Below are 17,902 nucleotides of genomic sequence, written 5' to 3' on the forward strand. Positions count from 1 at the left end.
TAAAAAACTCCTCGGCTGTAACGTGTTTCTTCGATACTGACGTAGATCGAGATACAGCAGTACCATAATAAGTCAAATTGCTCATGACGAAAAGAGTATCGATATTTTGGCAACGTTCAGGTCGACTAACAGTTAATCACCAGAAAAATTTGATCTTGGTTGTTAGCTCCTGTAATGACTAGAATATGCTGTTCAATCAATACGTTTTAAGTTCAAGTTGATATTTCTAAAATTGCAATACTATTTGCAGCTCTCTATCGAACTTAAAGTTCGTTTTATAATTGAACGAAACAAGACGAAGAACTCGGTGACGATTATTTTAAACCCACCTTTTGAAGTCGGAAAATTCATTTGAATTACAAATAATTTCCAAATAAATATTCATGTTTGCGTTCAGTCCTGCACGTGGAAAGAGCTTACGAACTACAAGATATTCAAACGTCTCTTTCAGCTTCTACGGAATCAAGAAACACGTTATATCTACCTGATAACCTTTGATATTCAATTTTCTGTCCAGGTCGGCGAGTATTCGTTATGCTGGATCAAGTGGCTCAGATACCATTTCGATGAATCAAGCTCCTTAGTCACGACGCCTTTACAGGTAAACAACATATGGAAAGATTCATTTGGATACATGTACAGTGTTCATCTTTCTCGTTGTGGTCCTTGCAGCTATAAAATTAATTTACACAGTGAAGGGTAAGAAGGAAGAGCGTAATGCACATAGCACAATGTAGGAGAAATCTTCAGAGGTAGTCGCCATGACAGTTCCTCTTGAACTGCAACACGAGAAGTTTTTAGTAAATTGCTAGTATTTACCACCTATTTTATTGCTTATATCTCTTTCCGCTCCTGTACATAATTTCAATTAGCTTTTATGATTATACTGTGTTGAACTGAGAGAATATCGAGTTTATATTTTTTCTTGGTTGGCCAGAAGTGTGTTTCAAGCCTATTTGTTTTCACCTCACTCTCCGACCGCGAGGAGAGGAAACTATGATGACTCTGAATGAGTTTTTCGATCCAGACGTTGACCTTAATTTTTTTGAATGAAAAGCACTCGGATACATTCTTATTCATAATGGTAATAGTTGAGTCCAATTCTGTCTGTAATCATGCACGGACGACCGCGAAGCGGTAGTCCGACTTGTCAATCACGAGTATGATCACAGATAGAATTAGACGACACGAAGTCCTGTTACCAATTAATCGTAACCGTTACAATTTCCGAAAAAAAAAATACTTTTAGGACAAAAATCTCCGGTAGAGATAATTTTGGAAATTCTCCAGTCATTTCTTTTTTTCAGGGTAAATGGTTGTTACTAGTGCCCTAGTCACATTTGAGGAAATTGTTATGATTAATAATATGATTGTATCTTTTTTCCCCATAGGGTATTATCAAGAAAAAAAAAATGAGAACACCTCGAAATCAGGAAAGTCAAGGAAGGAAAAAAAAACACAACTTCTACCAAGGTTAGACAATTGGCTTTTTTTTTATTAAAAAAAAATGCCCAGGTTAAACGTTTTAACCTGGAGTTAGCGAATGTTTCTAACTCGAAACTCAGTCAATAATGAAGAAAAAGTTCAAACTAAGAAATGTATAAATTTATTCACTGTCGGATTACTTGGAACTCTTCTTGATTGAGGTTGCTTTCAGTTGTTGCCAGCAGTGTTCATTTAAAGAATAAATTCTACCATAAATACTTTTTATCTGTTTCACCAATTTATCTATTTCACCATTGTCAAAGAAATACCTTGTCATTATTTCGCATATTATCGCTATTCACCTGGCTACGAAGTTACCATAGCAACGGTTTAGCATATCAGAACATTTTCACGTTCCAAAATTAGAGAAGAATTGATCGATCATAAAACTTTTCCTAGATCTTTTTAAGAGGTTAAAAACTGGCAAAGAGCAGACATATTACAAGGTGTAAGTCTCTTTTACGGTTGAGGGTTGACGGTTAATTTTTAAAGCTTTTGACGATTGACGGTGAAATGTTGATGCCTATGCCTATGAGTTTTATTAAGAAAATATAGTTCCATAAGTTACAATTAATATCCAGTTTTTTCTGCTTTTAATTCGAAAAATGAATTGTTTCAAATCTATTCGGTCTTTCTGTGACGAAATGAAATGAAGCGTGTTAAATGACTTTCCAGATTCACTGGTAGGGTAATTTTGGTACTATCAACTGAATGGAGAACTCTTTTAGAATTCTCTTTCAGTGGACTGTTACGTTGCTATCTCGAGCACTTTTAGGATTCTCTTTCATTAGATTGTTCCCTTTGTATCTCGCGCACTTGTAGGTCTCTCTTAGAATGGAATGATACGTTAGCATCTCATGCACTTTTAGAATTCTCTTTCATAAGATTGTTACGTTAGTATCTCACGCACTTTTAGGATTCTCTTTCATAAGATTGTTACGTTAGTATCTCACGCACTTTTAGGATTCTCTTTCATAAGATTGTTACGTTAGTATCTCACGCACTTTTAGGATTCTCTTTCATTGGATTGTTACGTTAGTATCTTGCGCACTTTTAGGCTTCTCTTTAATCCGATTGTTACGTTAGTATCTTGCGCACTTTTAGGATTCTCTTTCATAAGATTGTTACGTTAGTATCTCACGCACTTTTAGGATTCTCTTTGATAAGATTGTTACGTTAGTATCTCACGCATCTTTAGGATTCTGTTTCAGTGGATTGTTACGTTAATATCTCGCGCACTTTTAGGATTCTCTTTCATTAGATTGTTACGTTAGTATCTTGCGCACTTTTAGGATTCTCTTTTATTGGATTGTTACGTTAGTATCTTGCGCACTTTTAGGATTCTCTTTTATGGGATTTTTACGTTAGTATCTCGTACACTTTTAAGATTCTTTTTTATTGGATTGTTACGTTAGTATCTCGCGCATTTTTAGGATTCTCTTTCATTAGATTGTTACGTTAGTATCTTGCGCACTTTTAGGATTCCCTTTTATTGGATTGTTACGTTAGTATCTTGCACACTTTTAGGATTCTCTTTTATGGAATTGTTACGTTAGTATCTCGTGCACTTTTAAGATTCTTTTTTATTGGATTGTTACGTTAGTATCTCGCGCATTTTTAGGATTCTCTTTCATTAGATTGTTACGTTAGTATCTTGCGCACTTTTGGGATTCTCTTTCAGTAGATTGTTATGTTGGTCTCTTGCGCACTTTTAGGATTCTCTTTCAGTAGATTGTTACGCTGGTATCTTGCGCACATTTAGGATTCTCTTTCATTGGATTGTTTCGTTACTATCTCGCGCACTTTTAAGTTTCTCTTTTAATGGATTGTTACGTTAGTATCTCGTGCACGTTTAGGATTCTCTTTCATTGGATTATTACGTTGGTATCTTGCACACATTTAAGATTCTCTTTCATTGAACTGTTACGTTAGTATCTCGTGCACTTTTAGGATTTTCTTTCAGTAGGTTGTTACGTTAGTATCTCGCCCAATTTTTGGATTCTTTCTCACTGGATTGTTACGTTAGTATCTCGCGCACTTTTAGGATTCTCTTTCATTGGATTGTTACATTGGTTTCTCGCGCATTTTTAGGATGCTGTTTCAGTGGATTGCTACAATAGTATCTTGCGCCCTTTTAGGATTCTCTTTCATTAGATTGTTACGTTTGTATCCTGCGCACTTTTAAGATTCTCTTTCATTGGATCGTTACGTTAGTATCTCACGTACTTTTAGGATCCTCTTTCATTGAATTGTTACGTCAGTATCTTGCGCACTTTTAAGAATCTTTTTCTTTAGGTTGTTACGTTAGTATCACGTGCACTTTTAGGATTCTCTTTCATTGGTTTGTTACGTTAGTATCTCATGCACTTTCAGGATTCTCTTTCATTGGATTGTTAAGTTAGTATCTCGCGCACTTTTAGGATTCTCTTTCATTGGATTGTTACGTTAGTGTCTCACGCACTTTTAGGATTCTCTTTCATCGAATTGTTACATTAGTTACTCGTGCACTTTTAGGATTCTCTTTCATTGGATTATTACGTTAGTATCTCGCGCACTTTTAGGATTCTCTTTCATTAGAGTATTACGTTAGTATCTCGCGTACTTTTAGGATCCTCTTCCATTGAATTGTTACGTTAGTATCTCGTGCACTTTTAGGATTCTCTTTCATTGGATTGTTACGTTAGTATCTCGCGCGCTTCTAGGATTCTCTTCCATTGAATTGTTGCATTAGTTACTCGTGCACTTTTAGGATTCTCTTTCATTGGATTGTTACGTTAGTATCCCACTTACTTTTTTTCTTTTATTAAATTGTTACGTTGGTACTTTGTGCACTTTTAGGATTCTCTTTTATTGAATTGTCACGGTAGTACCTTGCGCAATTTTAGGATTCTCTTTCGTTAGATTGTTACGTCAGTATCTCGCGCACTTTTAGGATTCTCATTTATTAGATTGTTACGTTAGTATCTCGCGCACTTTTAGGATTTTCTTTCATTGGATTGTTACGTTAGTATCTCACGCACTTTTAGGATTCTCTTTTATTTGATTGCTACGTTAGTATCTCGCGCACTTTTGGTATCTCGTGAACTTTTAGGATTCTCTTTCATTGGATTGTTACGTTGGTATCTCGCGCACCTTTACTCTTTTCTTTCATTAAATTGTCACGTTTCTATCTTGCGCACTTTTCGGATTCATTTTTATTGGATTGTTACCTTAGTATCTAGCGCACTTTTAGGATTTTCTTTCATTAGATTGTTACGATAGTATCTCGCGCACTTTTGGTATCTCGTGCATATTTAGGATTCTCTTTCATTGGATTGTTACGTTAGTATCTCGTGCACCTTTACTCTTTTATTTCATTAAATTGTCACGTTACTATCTTGCGCACTTTTCGGATTCTCTTTTATTGGATTGTTACGTTAGTATCTAGCGCACTTTTAGGATTTTCTTTCATTAGATTGTAATTAGTATCTTGCGCACTTTTAGGATTCTCTTTCATTGGATTGTTACGTTAGTATCTCGCGCACTTTTCGGATTCTCTTTTATTGGATTGTTACCTTAGTATCTAGCGCACTTTTAGGATTCTCTTTCATAAGATTGTTACCTTAGTATCTCACGCACTTTTAGGATTCTCTTTTATAAGATTGTTACGTTAGTATCTCACGCACCTTTAGGATTCTGTTTCAGTGGATTGTTACGTTAATATCTCGCGCCTAGGCACTCTCAAGACTCCAAAGTCTCCACATCTCTTTCTATCAAAATTGTGTTGTTTTTTTTTCCCCAGGATTAAGAATCAACAACTCTGCGGAAAGACAGGAAGAGGTGAATCACTCATGCACCTTTTCGATCCCCTTCCAACCGGGAATGCTGAGAGTTACCTAGCCCACTTATAGGATTATGTTTCATTCGATAGATATGCATATTTTTGAGATTGTCTTTGATTCCAGTGTTGCTTTAGTACCTCACGTGCCCTTAGAATTGCCATTTATTCGATTGTAACGTGGTCTCATAGCAACGGCTGGCGAGCATAGATTGACTGTTTTGTGTTGCTGCCGGCTAAAAGTGAAATGGTTTGATTCCTGAAAACAAGTAAACGAAAATTTGAATTCTTTAACTCTAACTTGAAGCCATTGCTACAACAAAATTCTTTGATGTAAATGAAAGTGATCCTCGCAGTAATGTGCACTACTTAGGCAGTAGTGAAAATAAGGCCTGAAAAAAATTCAGGCCTGTACGGGATTTGAGGAGGATCAATTTCATTCACGTCTTTATCCGCAGTTCAAATTTATGACTTTCATATATTCTTAACCGTTTAAAATTCTTTGATTTCATTAAAATATTCGTCTACAATCGTTTTGAATTTATCGTTAAATCCAGGTTATGTTCACGCTCATCAAGTTTGTGTAGTCACGCATACTTAGAGATTTTAATACTGAATTTTACTCGTCTAACACTAACAAAGTGCGTGTTTCTGCAACAAACCGACATTGTTCTATTATCGTTTGAGAAAACATGGTTTTATGTTTGATCATTTGCTAATTTATGGTTTGATTTCTTTTTTGCAGACTGACTGGCGAGTATCCCTCAGGTTTCAAGCAAGAACACACGATTAATTCAGAGGTATAACACGGATGTAGCGCATATCTCTCAAGACCTTTCAAGTCAGAGCTAGGATTCCAACGATAAAAAGTTGAGAACCAGAAACTTATTACTAGGATTTTTTGTCGAATTAATTGATGTTATGGGCTGTTTAAGATGAAACTTTTCCCGCCGAAAAACTTAAAAATGAAAATGGGGGCGCTTGAAGTATACATGCTTTAATTTTTTCCCATTTGTTCTGTAAGTAACATCTGTTCAAACGTGGCGAGTTTTCCCGCCAAAAGACTTGGAAAAATACGGCCATCAAAATACGCATGCGCCACTTTGTTTAAAAATTTAAGTTACATACAAACTACATTGCCAATAAAGTGAATATTTATTTACCTGTTGTCTTCTTTTATTAAAGTCTATTATTAGCAGATGAAGTGATGAGTTTTTGTGTTGTCTTACAGTCTAAATACTCAATAAACCACAAAAGTTTCATTGTTCAACGAAGTCTTTTATTTGTTTTAAATTCTCTTTGATAAAAGGTGTCAAGAAAAATTATTCGTGTATATACTAAGACTTTTGGCGGGAAAATTTGGACCAATTTGCACAGAGCTTTCCCTGACAACTTTTTCGGCAAAAATTTTGACAAAACTACCTATAAAAATTAAATGAAACAGCTTCTCGTGCAAAAAAATTTGAGATTAATCACCAATCTCTCTTAAAAACAATTCCTCTTTCGTTTCTTTCAAAGAAGCTCTGATAAGACCCTGTCTACCTCAAAGCCATTTTTGTTTAGACTTCAATTCTTTGCACGAGATGATGTGCAGCAGTTCCAAGCGAAAAAGCATCATGGCAAGCTATAGAGCGTCCGATAAGAAATATTTTCGTTATCTCCAAAATTGAGATAGATTTCTTAATTCAAAGCTTGTTTACAAATCCAATTATCATTTTTAAGCGTATAGCTTGCCAAGAGCTTATTTTTCGCAATAAAAGATCTTAAGGTCGCCAGTTTTCGAATGTAACACAGGACACAGCTTGAAAAGCACCGAAAATATTCATTAAGGACTTTAAAAACATTCCTATTTTGATTTGATTGTGATGAAAAAAAAAATTTTAATTATTGAAGGATATACATTCTTTGAAGGCGAGACATTTCACAATTAGGCTGCAAATTTACTATACTAACTTCTCGGAACATGTAAAGTTCAAGATAGTCGGCAATTTTTGGAACAAACTCTCATTTAGTTCGCAATAACCAAATAATTTCAAAATTAAGTTCAAATTTTCTCAAATTTAGGTGCCAAAGAAATTTTGAAAAATATAACATCAAGTTATGAAGTTGGAGCGTACTCTTTAAATTTGGTTTTAGCCCTATAGGCTAGGACATTTTAATAATTATGTTCCGAGATTCGACAAGTGATTTGAGAAATGTAATTATTGGAGCAGACTCTTCGAGTTCTATTTGGCCAGAATTAAATTTAGGCCCCAAGCTATTTTTGATGAATTCCTGGGGTTAATTTTCCTCGGAGATTTAGTCCTTTTAAACGTTCAATTCCTGTTTTATTGTAATTGTAAACTGAATTTGACGATCAAAATATAGTTTTGTTGATCAGTTTTCTTTTATGTATTCCTGTGTTACACCGAATAACTGCACAAACGGTCTTCTTTCCACTTACAATGAGAAGTAAATAAACTATGATATATTTTAAAACCAAGTGCCTGGTCCAAAGGGTAGTAAGTAATCCTATCTTTGAATGTGTCTTTAATTCACAAGTTTTGTAAACGTGGACTACGTAAAAAATTTGTACCAAAGAAGAAACTTTATATAAACAGCAAAATGGCAACGATCTCTTTGCATTTTGGCTCACGCTTCGTTTTCGTAAAATCAAACTGTTTTCTGTGAAAATTTCAAATTGAAAATAAAAAATATATATTTTTATAACTCCTTGAGTTTCCATTAAAATCGTCATTTATTTATGAAAGCATTTTGATTTGGTTAACTATCAAATTCTCTTATTTTGTTTGATTTGCATTTCTGATTCCAACGTTTATCTGGAAAATTATTGTGTTTTATCAAAGTTTGAAATCGTGATGAGTAAATACGATTGTGATTTCCTTAGTTATTGTTTACTGGTCAAACGATTGGATTGTATGTTCACATTTATTTTCATCCAATCTATAAACTATTTTTAACGATTTGCGAAACAATACAGCATCTTAATTTCTATTGAATAAACTATTCTCGAAATAAGAAAATTTATATTTCTCCGTCTTGAAAAGGAGTTAATTTCAACTGGTTCATATAAAACTGAATTTCAGCTTAATCAGCTTCTCGAAAGTACTCGTGACCAGGCATTAGTGTCTTAAAATACATATAACTTCCAAACGTTCACCAAACTTAGTTGATGTCACAAAGTAACGGATGTAATTTAAGGTGGCACTGTGCTAAATTCTTCGTGTTTGGAAAAAAATCCTTTTTTTTTAATAAAGTTCCAAAATTTTCTGTTAAATACAGTTCATGCCAAAAAAGAATTCGCTGTTGAATTGATATGTTTTTAGCCAACTTTTTGTTTTGGTATCACATAGTTGCCAGTCGTAAAGTACGATCGTCCGGGTGAGAGGTTTGTGGTCGAAATAAGTCGAGTGAAAAATTGTTTATAATTCCAACATTATGACTCTGGTTTGCAAAGCTAGATAGGTCAGTTTTGCAGTTTGATTTGTAAGGTTAGTTTGTTCTGTTTGGTGCGTTGGTGACCGCGTTTCTTTTAAGTGGTTTGTAAGGTGCCGACGATTTATGTATCTGTTGCGAAGTGTCCTTTCTAACCTAATAACGAGCTTTCTCAAGTCAGTCTTTGAGGAAATTGTAGTTTGATGGTGTTCAGCAATGTGATTTTTGAGGCAAAGAAAATACGCAAAATCAATCAAACTCATCTTAAAATTGTAATTTTGAATTCCAGTTGGTCTTTGTTCGGCCGAAGAATTTTGTTACAGTGCCACCTTAATACCTTCTCTGTGTGATTTTAACTTGGGTGTAAGTGTGATACTGACTGTTAGACAAACCAGAAACAATGAGCGATCAGAGTCTTGAAAATAAGAATTCAAATGTCAGTTTTCCGTGGCCAGGATTATATCGGTTTCTAATTATTTCTGTCCTAAATTCGAAGATTGTTTCAGATTTTTTGAGTGAAATTACACCAAATTATAGCTGGCAGTTCACATAAATCAAATGATCGCTCAGGGTGTGCATGGCAGTCCGTAACACAATAAACTATCCCAAAAATGGTAGCTAATTGAGAACTATTCACTAAACATTTATTCATGATTCTAGGACAATTGGTGAAAGAACGTAGATTTAGCAAAATAGTTAAACACATAAAGCCTCCATTTTTGCTAGTATTACTGAATAATTTAAAAGTTCTTATCTTTGCAGAATCCACGTAAAATTCTTTGATTCCAGTGTCATCTCTTGGCTAAAATCTTCGTTGTTCCATCCTTCTGACAACATTGCTCTTCCTGTGAAAGAAGAAAATATGAATGTGATCAGGGAATGCCTACTTTCTTTGAGGACGAAAACTAAAAAACAAAATTCTTTAAAATTATTTTGCTATTTGCCACAATTATAACAAAGGGAAAACATCTAAACTTTTTTAAAATGTTATTTATAGTTAAAGCAAAGGACTCTGAGTAGAAGAGTCTTCACACTTCCACGTGGCTGCATCCAAATACAAAATGATCATGTTAAGTCCCCAATAGATTTAGTAAGCAAAACCTTTTTATATGAGCGTTTCACCAACAATATTTTATAATTATAAGTTTCTGCCAATACCCTATTTCGGTCGAATTTCGAGTCGAAGAGCCACTCAGACCGGGCAACTAAGATAATACGACTGGTTTACATCTCTTAATGAGCTCAAGGCAACATTTTCCAAAGACAATGCTCACCTGCTGTTGTAGTAACATAAGAGTACTTTCATTTCTCTTCTTTACCGGTCCAGTGTCTTCCTTCCATAGTGCAACGTTGTGTTTTGCATAACCAAAATTTAAGCACGTCTTCACTGTACGACGAGCAGCGTTGTTTGCTGAAAATTGTACAACTTCTAATGAATATGGATTACAACAACTGCAGCCAATAAACGGCCGCTGCGTCACAGATTTGGCACGGAGTTCTGTTTGCACGCTCAGCCAGCTATTCAGTAAAAGGTATTGTGAGAAACTGATTAGCATACAAAAAGAGGGAAAAAGATCACAGAAATCGGATGTTAGGAACTGCTATAGAACCAGCAAATTACTCCGGCATTCGAAAAGAGCTAAATTGCAAGACTGATATCATAAAAAGCATAAGATCTCATTAAGGAATTAAGAAATATTGAAGGCCTCAATTTGAAATTGCGTGAATAAACGAATAATTGTTTCTTACGCTCTTACGAAGGAAGGGTAACAAAAAGAACGTAAAGATGATGATGACACACTGCAATGCACCGGTGAAGGAAAAATAAGAAGAAATTGAAGCTTTGTTACTCTCCCATGAAGGAAAAATAGGATTAAAAGTACGCAAAATTAATCAAAATCGCACATGGATAGAGCAACATGGGCACTGAGTTACTTTTTATCGACAAATAGACCAGCCCAAAGGCGTATCGAGGTACAGTATTCCAAAGGGTTACGACTGATAATAGGTAACAATAAAAGAAACAAAATGGATGTGAAGGTTGTGGAGGAAGATGTTCATTCGTCTCGCTTCGAGCAGGGGACAAATTAAAGAAAAAAAATTCTGAGACCCCATGAAGTTTCAATCGTCAAATATTTGGATTTCACGCTCCGATGCTCTACAACTGTGAGGTTCGGGGGATTCGAGATTCGATACCCCCCTCCCCATCAGAACTGTAAGTACTATTACTTCATGCTTAAAACCCAAAATTGGCCACTAATTGCTGCTGCAAAAAGGCAGTTCGAAGAGACTACGTAGCGAATGAACAACAAAAGAAAAATTTCCAAATATGGTTTATTCAAACAATCATGCCATTTTTTTAAAATATATTTCTCGACTTAGATCTATTTAGAATAAAAAAGAGAGTTCTACTTTTCTGCTATAATACATTGACCTAATTTTACCGAATTAACGTCCAATTTAATTAGTGTCGGTAAAACAAAAGAACACTGTTTTTTACTGGTGAATCATTTTCCACAGAAAATTTGCTTCTCTCGCAGGTCTACTCAACTTATTATGCACTTTCCCGCGCTTACGAGCGTTTTAACTGGTCATTTATTCAACTGAATAATGATAGATCTAATGTCTTATTTTTAGGATGACTGGATTCGCAGCAACTTTGCAAACATTTTAGAAAACCTTTAAATTTCGTTGCCTATGTTCTCTCCTGGTTTGAGATTTTGCTATAAGTCACAAATCTCGCATGCTACAATTAAAAGAACTGGCTAGCAATTTCAAATCTCTCTAATCACATTGAAAATATCAAAGTTTTACAAAAAAAAAAAAGGGCAATTTTTCGATTTTCCAAATACAGGGCGAAGTGGAAAACATTACCACAGAATGTACCTAAATCTTAATTTCTTGAATTAGTCACCTTGTGGTTTACTGAGTGATCGCTTAAACTAGTCGAAGTGATACAGATAGCTTCTGCTAGCAAGGTCAATTCCTTACCCAGAAAACAGGTGATAAGAATTAACAAACTGATCAGCTGTGATAACATATTAAATTCTCCTCGCCCATTTCCGGGAAAATGTGTGGCTGTTGGAAAAGGGAATTTTTAAACGATCCTGTGGGTTAATGAGCTAAACGTGACCTTGTTTCGTGACTTTACCAAATGAGAGAGAACTATAACCACTTATTATCTGTAAAAATTAAAATAAATTATTTGTTTCTTAATTTGTACCTATTTCTGGCTACCCGTAAATATTTCAACAACATGAAACGCAAATCGACGCCACAGATGATCTACTTCGACTTGAATAACATGTTTTAAGCCTTCTTTGCGACATTTTCAGTTAAAATAAAATATCACGAAACATGGATTTTTCGAATGAATCTAAATTTGGAAACTGGCTTCGACAAACCCGATTGGATTTGTGCAGAATTGCAATGTTTATCACCAAAGAATATTTGCGTCAATTCTTAATAAAAGGCTGTGTTCGAATGAGCGTGCAAGAATGCGGCGTGACGGACAAAAGTTTCATACTGTGAGTCACGCAATGTGTCCTTTAGACCTTCATACAATCACCAAAGTAGAGAAGGTTAACGGGAATTCTATAGCGAGTTGCCTAAAATATAATTACAACTATATGTGAAAGTTAAAAAGGAAGATAATTTTCAGAATTGCGGCGAAGGTTTACATATGAAAAAGAAAAAAAAATTCAGTTGTGCTAACCGCTGAAAAACGCAGTAAACACACGATTCCTTGGACGAAACTCTGTTGCAAAATTTTGTCAAATCCGCTAGATGAATGTATCAGTTACGAAAACTGCGAACAGCCTTCCATTCGGAAAAAGTTTGTAATCATCAGGATAAGAATTCGCAACATGAACAAAAATTAATATAATAAATAGTTCATGAAAAAACTTTGACATTTGTAAAAGTTTTGGTGATGTAGGAAGTACAAAGTATCCTCTGTCACGCTCGAGTAAACACAGCCTGCCTAATTAACTATTGACTGGCACCATCCAATGTCACGTGACATCAGCTACCATTCTCCACTCGGTCCACAGGCGGGGGCACGCTGGACATGGTGCTCGCATTGCCAGAGCCCATTGTCAGGTAGCCAGCAACTCCAGCGCCCCCTGTCAGGTAGCCAGCCACAGGTTTGTCCGATATGAAGAGATCGTGTTTCTGGTCTCTGTACGAGGCCCACACTGTGGAAGCTTCCAGAATCTTGTTGATCTGTAATAGGACAAAAAAAAAAAGAAGAATAAAATCAAACTTTAACTGAAACAATGAATTCGCTAATCCCTACACAGCCTCTTCTTTCTCCAATAGCAAAGCAGTATTTGGCATTTCTCAGACAGTTCTAACTCACCTGACACTACTAAGTTATCACGAATAACACAGTAACATTAAATGGTTTTGTAATAAAAAAAATTCACCCTACAAAAAGAAAGATTTTCTTATCGGATATTACCTCCTCGCCGTGGGTCAAGTCACGTATCATCGCCTTCAGAGCCTTGACAATTTGAGCTTTGGTGGCTGCAGGATTCTCTACAGTTTTGAGCGCTCCGTTCAGAAGGTTTAAAAGATACTGGACTAACTCAAATTTGAGCGCCTAAACAGGAAAATATAGTAAACAACAAGGAGAACAAATTAGTTTTAATCTCAGGCAGAGAGAGATACTCCCCTTAAAACCTTCATTCGACGCCGCATACCATGGTTTCACTCAGAGAAAGGAAAGTAAGGAGAATATGAATACTGATGTTAAGGCGTAGAGGGTTAATAAACAGTACCAAATGGAAGCACGTCTTAGTGGCTTTAAATAAAATGGTAGCACACTAGAGTTTTAGCCACAAACGTAACATTTTAGCCCCTTTGCACTGCATGATAAACAGGGCCACTTGAAAGTACTCTACAGAAGCTTTCTTATCAATGGTCAACCACTAGAGTAAAATCTAACCTCTTTCCCAGAATCCTCTTCTCTTTCTCACGGAAGAGAGAGGATTTTAATTGTTGCTGGTCACGTGTGTCCGAGAATTTGCGAGATAACAAAAATCCAAATCGAAGGAGGTGCTCCTTCGTAAAATTTTTATCCGTAATTAAAATAAGAGTTGGGGAAACGGTTTAAAAAGCAATCGAGCTTGGTCCCTTCCGCTGATAGGACCCACCCTCTCAACAGCGTTCTTTTGTCGTATCTAGCCACAACCAGGGTTCCAATTGTGTTAAATTATGTTAAATTATGTAAAAAAATAATTATGTTAAATTATGTTAAATTAAATTCCTGCTCGAGGAAAGAAGGGAGATGAGCCTCGAAACGAGGTTGGAGTTTAATCCACTGATTTTGAAATCAGATCTACACAGTATGTCATAACACCTCTTGTGCGACTTGGAAGTTATTTCTCAGTTTCGTTACCTGCGCAACAAGCTCTGTGTGATTCTTTTCGAACATTTTGTGGAGTGCTTCACAAGCCAATCCCACTACATCTGGTCTCGCGTCCATTCCTTTGATCACGTGACTGATGCAATCAGTCACCTGGGCCATGCTTCGAACACAAATCTGCAATTGGAGAATTTTTTGGCAATCCATTATTCCCACCCATAGTTCTCGGTTTAACACTTTATTGTTACCATACTTCTACGTAGATCTCTCTAATAACCCCAGCTTATCTAACAAGCTCCTTTCCCCCTTACGAAATCTCAGGATCTTCTATAACAGGGCGAAATTTTTCATCTGCTAGAATTTTGCGAAGAACATCCCCTCAAAGTTGAACAGTATCCACACGGTCATTGAATTGCTTTACTGACGATTGCCAAATCCAGTTTCAGCTACCCGCCATCCTCCCAGGATTCACGTGAACTATCTGGTACGATTTTTCTGTACCTAATCGTGATTTTTTTAGGGAAATGATATTTCACCCTTAACAACGTGCCTCACCTCATTAGCTGAGAGTAAATGAACCACTTGTACAGCGGACTTGATGACTGCATCATTACTGGAGCTCATACCCTTGACTAAATTAGGAATGTGGCCGAGACCTGGAACCTAAAGATAACAATACTTCTTTACATTCGCTCACAGTTTGCGCATTTTTTCAGACTAATCGTAAAGTTGCCATGCTGAAAAGCAAATCCATGATGGTGGATGGCTAAATATCGAACATATCAACAAAACAAGAGTATGATGCGAATTTATAGATCTAAACATCGAAAATATCCCAGAGCTTAATTGTTATCTTTTCTGTCAATCTTTTAGGAAATACCTGGTCTCCGAGTTGTGGTTGCGCAGTGAAAAGACATAGAGCGGCCTGGGTAACAGTCTCCAGAGTCTCACCCTGAAACAGGTTAAGCAAGATTCAACCAGTCAGACAAGTTAAACAAGATACATGTACAAGTGGTCAGACAGGTTCACATTAAGGACAATAAAGGTACGAAAAAGAAAAAAAGATAAATGAATCACATCAGAGAAGAGGTTAAAAATAAAATTTGAAGGTACAGGAAACACTTACATGAGAAGATTTTGAGAGTAGTTCAATAAACTTCTGTAGAAGAGCAACAAGGAATTCTTTTGGCTTCCGCAGAACCTGAGGTAAAAGTGAAAATGTACTCAACATCGAGCTAAACGAAAGAAAGACCCTTTCTTAACGTAAAATACAATACATTGTGATTTGGACGTTAGATGCCACTTCACTGTAAATTTAAACTTCAATTTTTTTTTTCTAATTCATGAGTTCTTCAAACTACAATTCAGAGGGAGTTTCAACGAATTTCACCCGTCAGATTACTGTAAACCAACCACTGCTCAGCTTCCTTTAAAAGTAATTTGCCCAAAAAATGACTTTCATGTCAACAAACCGAACGTGATTCAAACGTCTTACCCAAGCCGGTTGCTGTATGAACAATCTGAGGTAAATTCCACCCACGATTAATTCTCCAGCAGCTTCGTCAAACATCACTTCGAAGTTGTCAGGAAGCTAAAGTAGAAGGAAAGAGAAAATATGTAAAATTCTGAAGCGGAACAAACTTTCTAGAATTTTTTACATACCAGTGATTCAATGTAAAACGAAGGTTGGCTCAATACTCACCTTCCACTGGATGTCGGGATTGTCTTTCTGCTCCTGATAATGTCTGCAAGACGAAAAGTAACGCAATCAACATAGCACTAAAGCTATATGTCAAGGCTGAGTTAAAGCCTTGTCACGCAATCTTTTCTCCGAATCATGTTTGGAAAGTTGGACTGCGCAACTTACTTCCAGTGACTTCCAACCAAGGTGGATAGGGAATGGGTCTGCTTTTCAGAATGTCACCTTAATAATCATCACATTCATTTTTAAACGGGGGAACCCGACTGGCTTGTCTCTTCAGTTTCCATGTACAAAGGAATGACAGCTTAGAACTGCCTTTGTTTTGAGTATGTCGCTTTTAAGGCACATTGTCCTGTCTTCCAGAAAAACAGTTTCATACGAATAAAGAGGGTTGCTTCTGTTGTTCTTGTTAATGCAAGTCTAAGGAATATGCGATGTAAGGTTCATTAAGGTTCATTAAGGTTCGAGAATAAAACTCAGTTAGGTTTACCTGTCTTTCAGCTCTTTCACCACCGAACAGACTTTCTCTCTGGCTTCTGTATTCCATATCAACTCCGGATTCTCCTGATTTGCTAAACAACAGACAGACAAACACAAAGAGAATGATGGAGTTCTTTACTTAGCCCTGCAGTACAGTTTGTTTGCGTTCTTTGCACGAGGGGCGGGATAACCGTATGAGGAGCAGTTAAAAAATGACTAATCGCAATATGAGGGTGTGGCGAGAGCGCATCTGCTCTGTCTAGGGAATACAAGTAATTTCTTACCTTCAAACATGTGCACACTGGCTTGTGCGCTATCTCTCATGGCGTCCATAAAGATGGCGGGCAGGAATTTGGACAGCACGATCTTGACTTTTGGTCCAATAAGCTTGTCCGACATCATCTTCGCAAACAACTCCGCTGACCTTTCCCGCACCACTGGGTTTGTACCATTAGTATACAGGTCAAGTAGATAGATAAGACCACCTAAGAGAGAAATTAATGGTTAAAGTTTGTCATATACAAAGCATGAGGGGGTCATGACTTCCCCATCCACGAAGCCATATCTAACCTCAGACCTCCAAGCTCAACAGTTTCCAAAGTAATTTGGTTTCATCAACTGAGTTGATAATCTAAACTGGCCACCAACACTTCGAAAGAGCGAATAGGATTCTGTTCGAATTCATTCTATATTCTTTAACGGAAGACTGACGCTCGACAAGTGGATAAAACCAAATTCTCTAGTTATATCCCCCCTCCAACGCAGCATCATAGTTTCTGTAGAAATTTATCCTCTTCATTTGTTTTGACGTAGAATCACGAAGTAGTCAAAACATTTTTTGACAGAAAAAAAGTGAAGACATTTTCTACTGCTCAGCAATGCCCTTGGTTTTATAATGAACCTTGTGACTAGCAATTGGTTTTAGAGATTTACCCAAAATTTGAAGTTTCGCTGTCTTCTTTTCACTTGTCACCAAACCAAAACGGTCGCAGTTTGGAGCGCTGAAATTCTACTCACCTTTGTGCATTGTCTCCTTGACAATCTTCGTGTTGGAGCAAAGTGCATGCATGGTATCAACAGTCAACAACCGATCTAAATGAGGACAACAACAACAACAAAAGAAAAAAAATAAGCAAATCGATGAGAATTGTTTCGATGGTAATTGTTCCAGACTCTGGCGCATATGAAGACATTTTTAGACACCTACAGCTTCATTCTAACTTCTTAGTACAGGTGTCATACCACGGAAAATTTGAGTCCTTTCTAGCGAAGTGCAAAATTTGAACGTAAGGGAAGACAAATATTATCGTGGAAGACAGAAAAACACTTAAAAGAAAATAATGACCCGAGAACGAACGAGGATTGCAAAGGATTGAAAAGATCGACGCGGATTTCAAGTGATAAACTTGACGCAAAATGACTGAACTTTTGGAGATGAACTAGCCGCAACGAAGATCTTTAAAAGTGCTCAGACTACTCCCTGTGAGTTAAAACTTGTCCAAGATAGTCCAAATAGGACATGGTTACTATTTCTTAACTTTGTTATAGACGTGTCTTCCAATAATTGCGCTTTTTGATTATGTGTCGTAAAAAACAAAACCAAAGTTATCACGAC

General features: G+C 36.4%; 1 protein-coding gene and 1 long non-coding RNA gene across 3 annotated transcripts in view; one reads left to right on the forward strand and one right to left on the reverse strand.

Moving 5' to 3' along the window:
* The first annotated feature begins 346 nt into the window (after positions 1 to 346).
* LOC149034485 (uncharacterized) lies at positions 347 to 6,556 on the forward strand. Of its 2 annotated transcripts, XR_016183152.1 has the most exons (4): positions 347 to 601; positions 1,392 to 1,473; positions 5,267 to 5,304; positions 6,048 to 6,556. It is a non-coding gene; the product is annotated as an uncharacterized LOC149034485 (long non-coding RNA). The 2 variants fall into 2 exon arrangements; XR_016183153.1 differs by lacking the exon at positions 5,267 to 5,304 and having other exon boundaries at positions 350 to 601; positions 6,048 to 6,554.
* Positions 6,557 to 11,057: 4,501 nt separating this feature from the next.
* Positions 11,058 to 17,902, reverse strand: part of LOC113680455 (dnaJ homolog subfamily C member 13) — a 42,814-nt gene continuing 35,969 nt past the window's right edge. Inside the window, exons 63-73 of the mRNA XM_089194608.1 lie at positions 17,305 to 17,379; positions 16,572 to 16,772; positions 16,298 to 16,379; positions 15,808 to 15,850; positions 15,601 to 15,696; positions 15,232 to 15,306; positions 14,986 to 15,057; positions 14,661 to 14,768; positions 14,139 to 14,282; positions 13,200 to 13,340; positions 11,058 to 12,961 (exon numbers count right to left, since the gene is read on the reverse strand). Of these exons, the coding sequence (XP_089050734.1) occupies positions 12,761 to 12,961; positions 13,200 to 13,340; positions 14,139 to 14,282; positions 14,661 to 14,768; positions 14,986 to 15,057; positions 15,232 to 15,306; positions 15,601 to 15,696; positions 15,808 to 15,850; positions 16,298 to 16,379; positions 16,572 to 16,772; positions 17,305 to 17,379 (1,238 nt within the window). The 3' untranslated portion in view covers positions 11,058 to 12,760. The remainder of the gene's footprint in view (positions 12,962 to 13,199; positions 13,341 to 14,138; positions 14,283 to 14,660; positions 14,769 to 14,985; positions 15,058 to 15,231; positions 15,307 to 15,600; positions 15,697 to 15,807; positions 15,851 to 16,297; positions 16,380 to 16,571; positions 16,773 to 17,304; positions 17,380 to 17,902) is intronic.

Source organism: Pocillopora damicornis, chromosome 14, assembly GCF_964200805.1.
Source record: "Pocillopora damicornis chromosome 14, jaPocDami1.2, whole genome shotgun sequence".
Taxonomy (NCBI): domain Eukaryota; kingdom Metazoa; phylum Cnidaria; class Anthozoa; order Scleractinia; family Pocilloporidae; genus Pocillopora; species Pocillopora damicornis.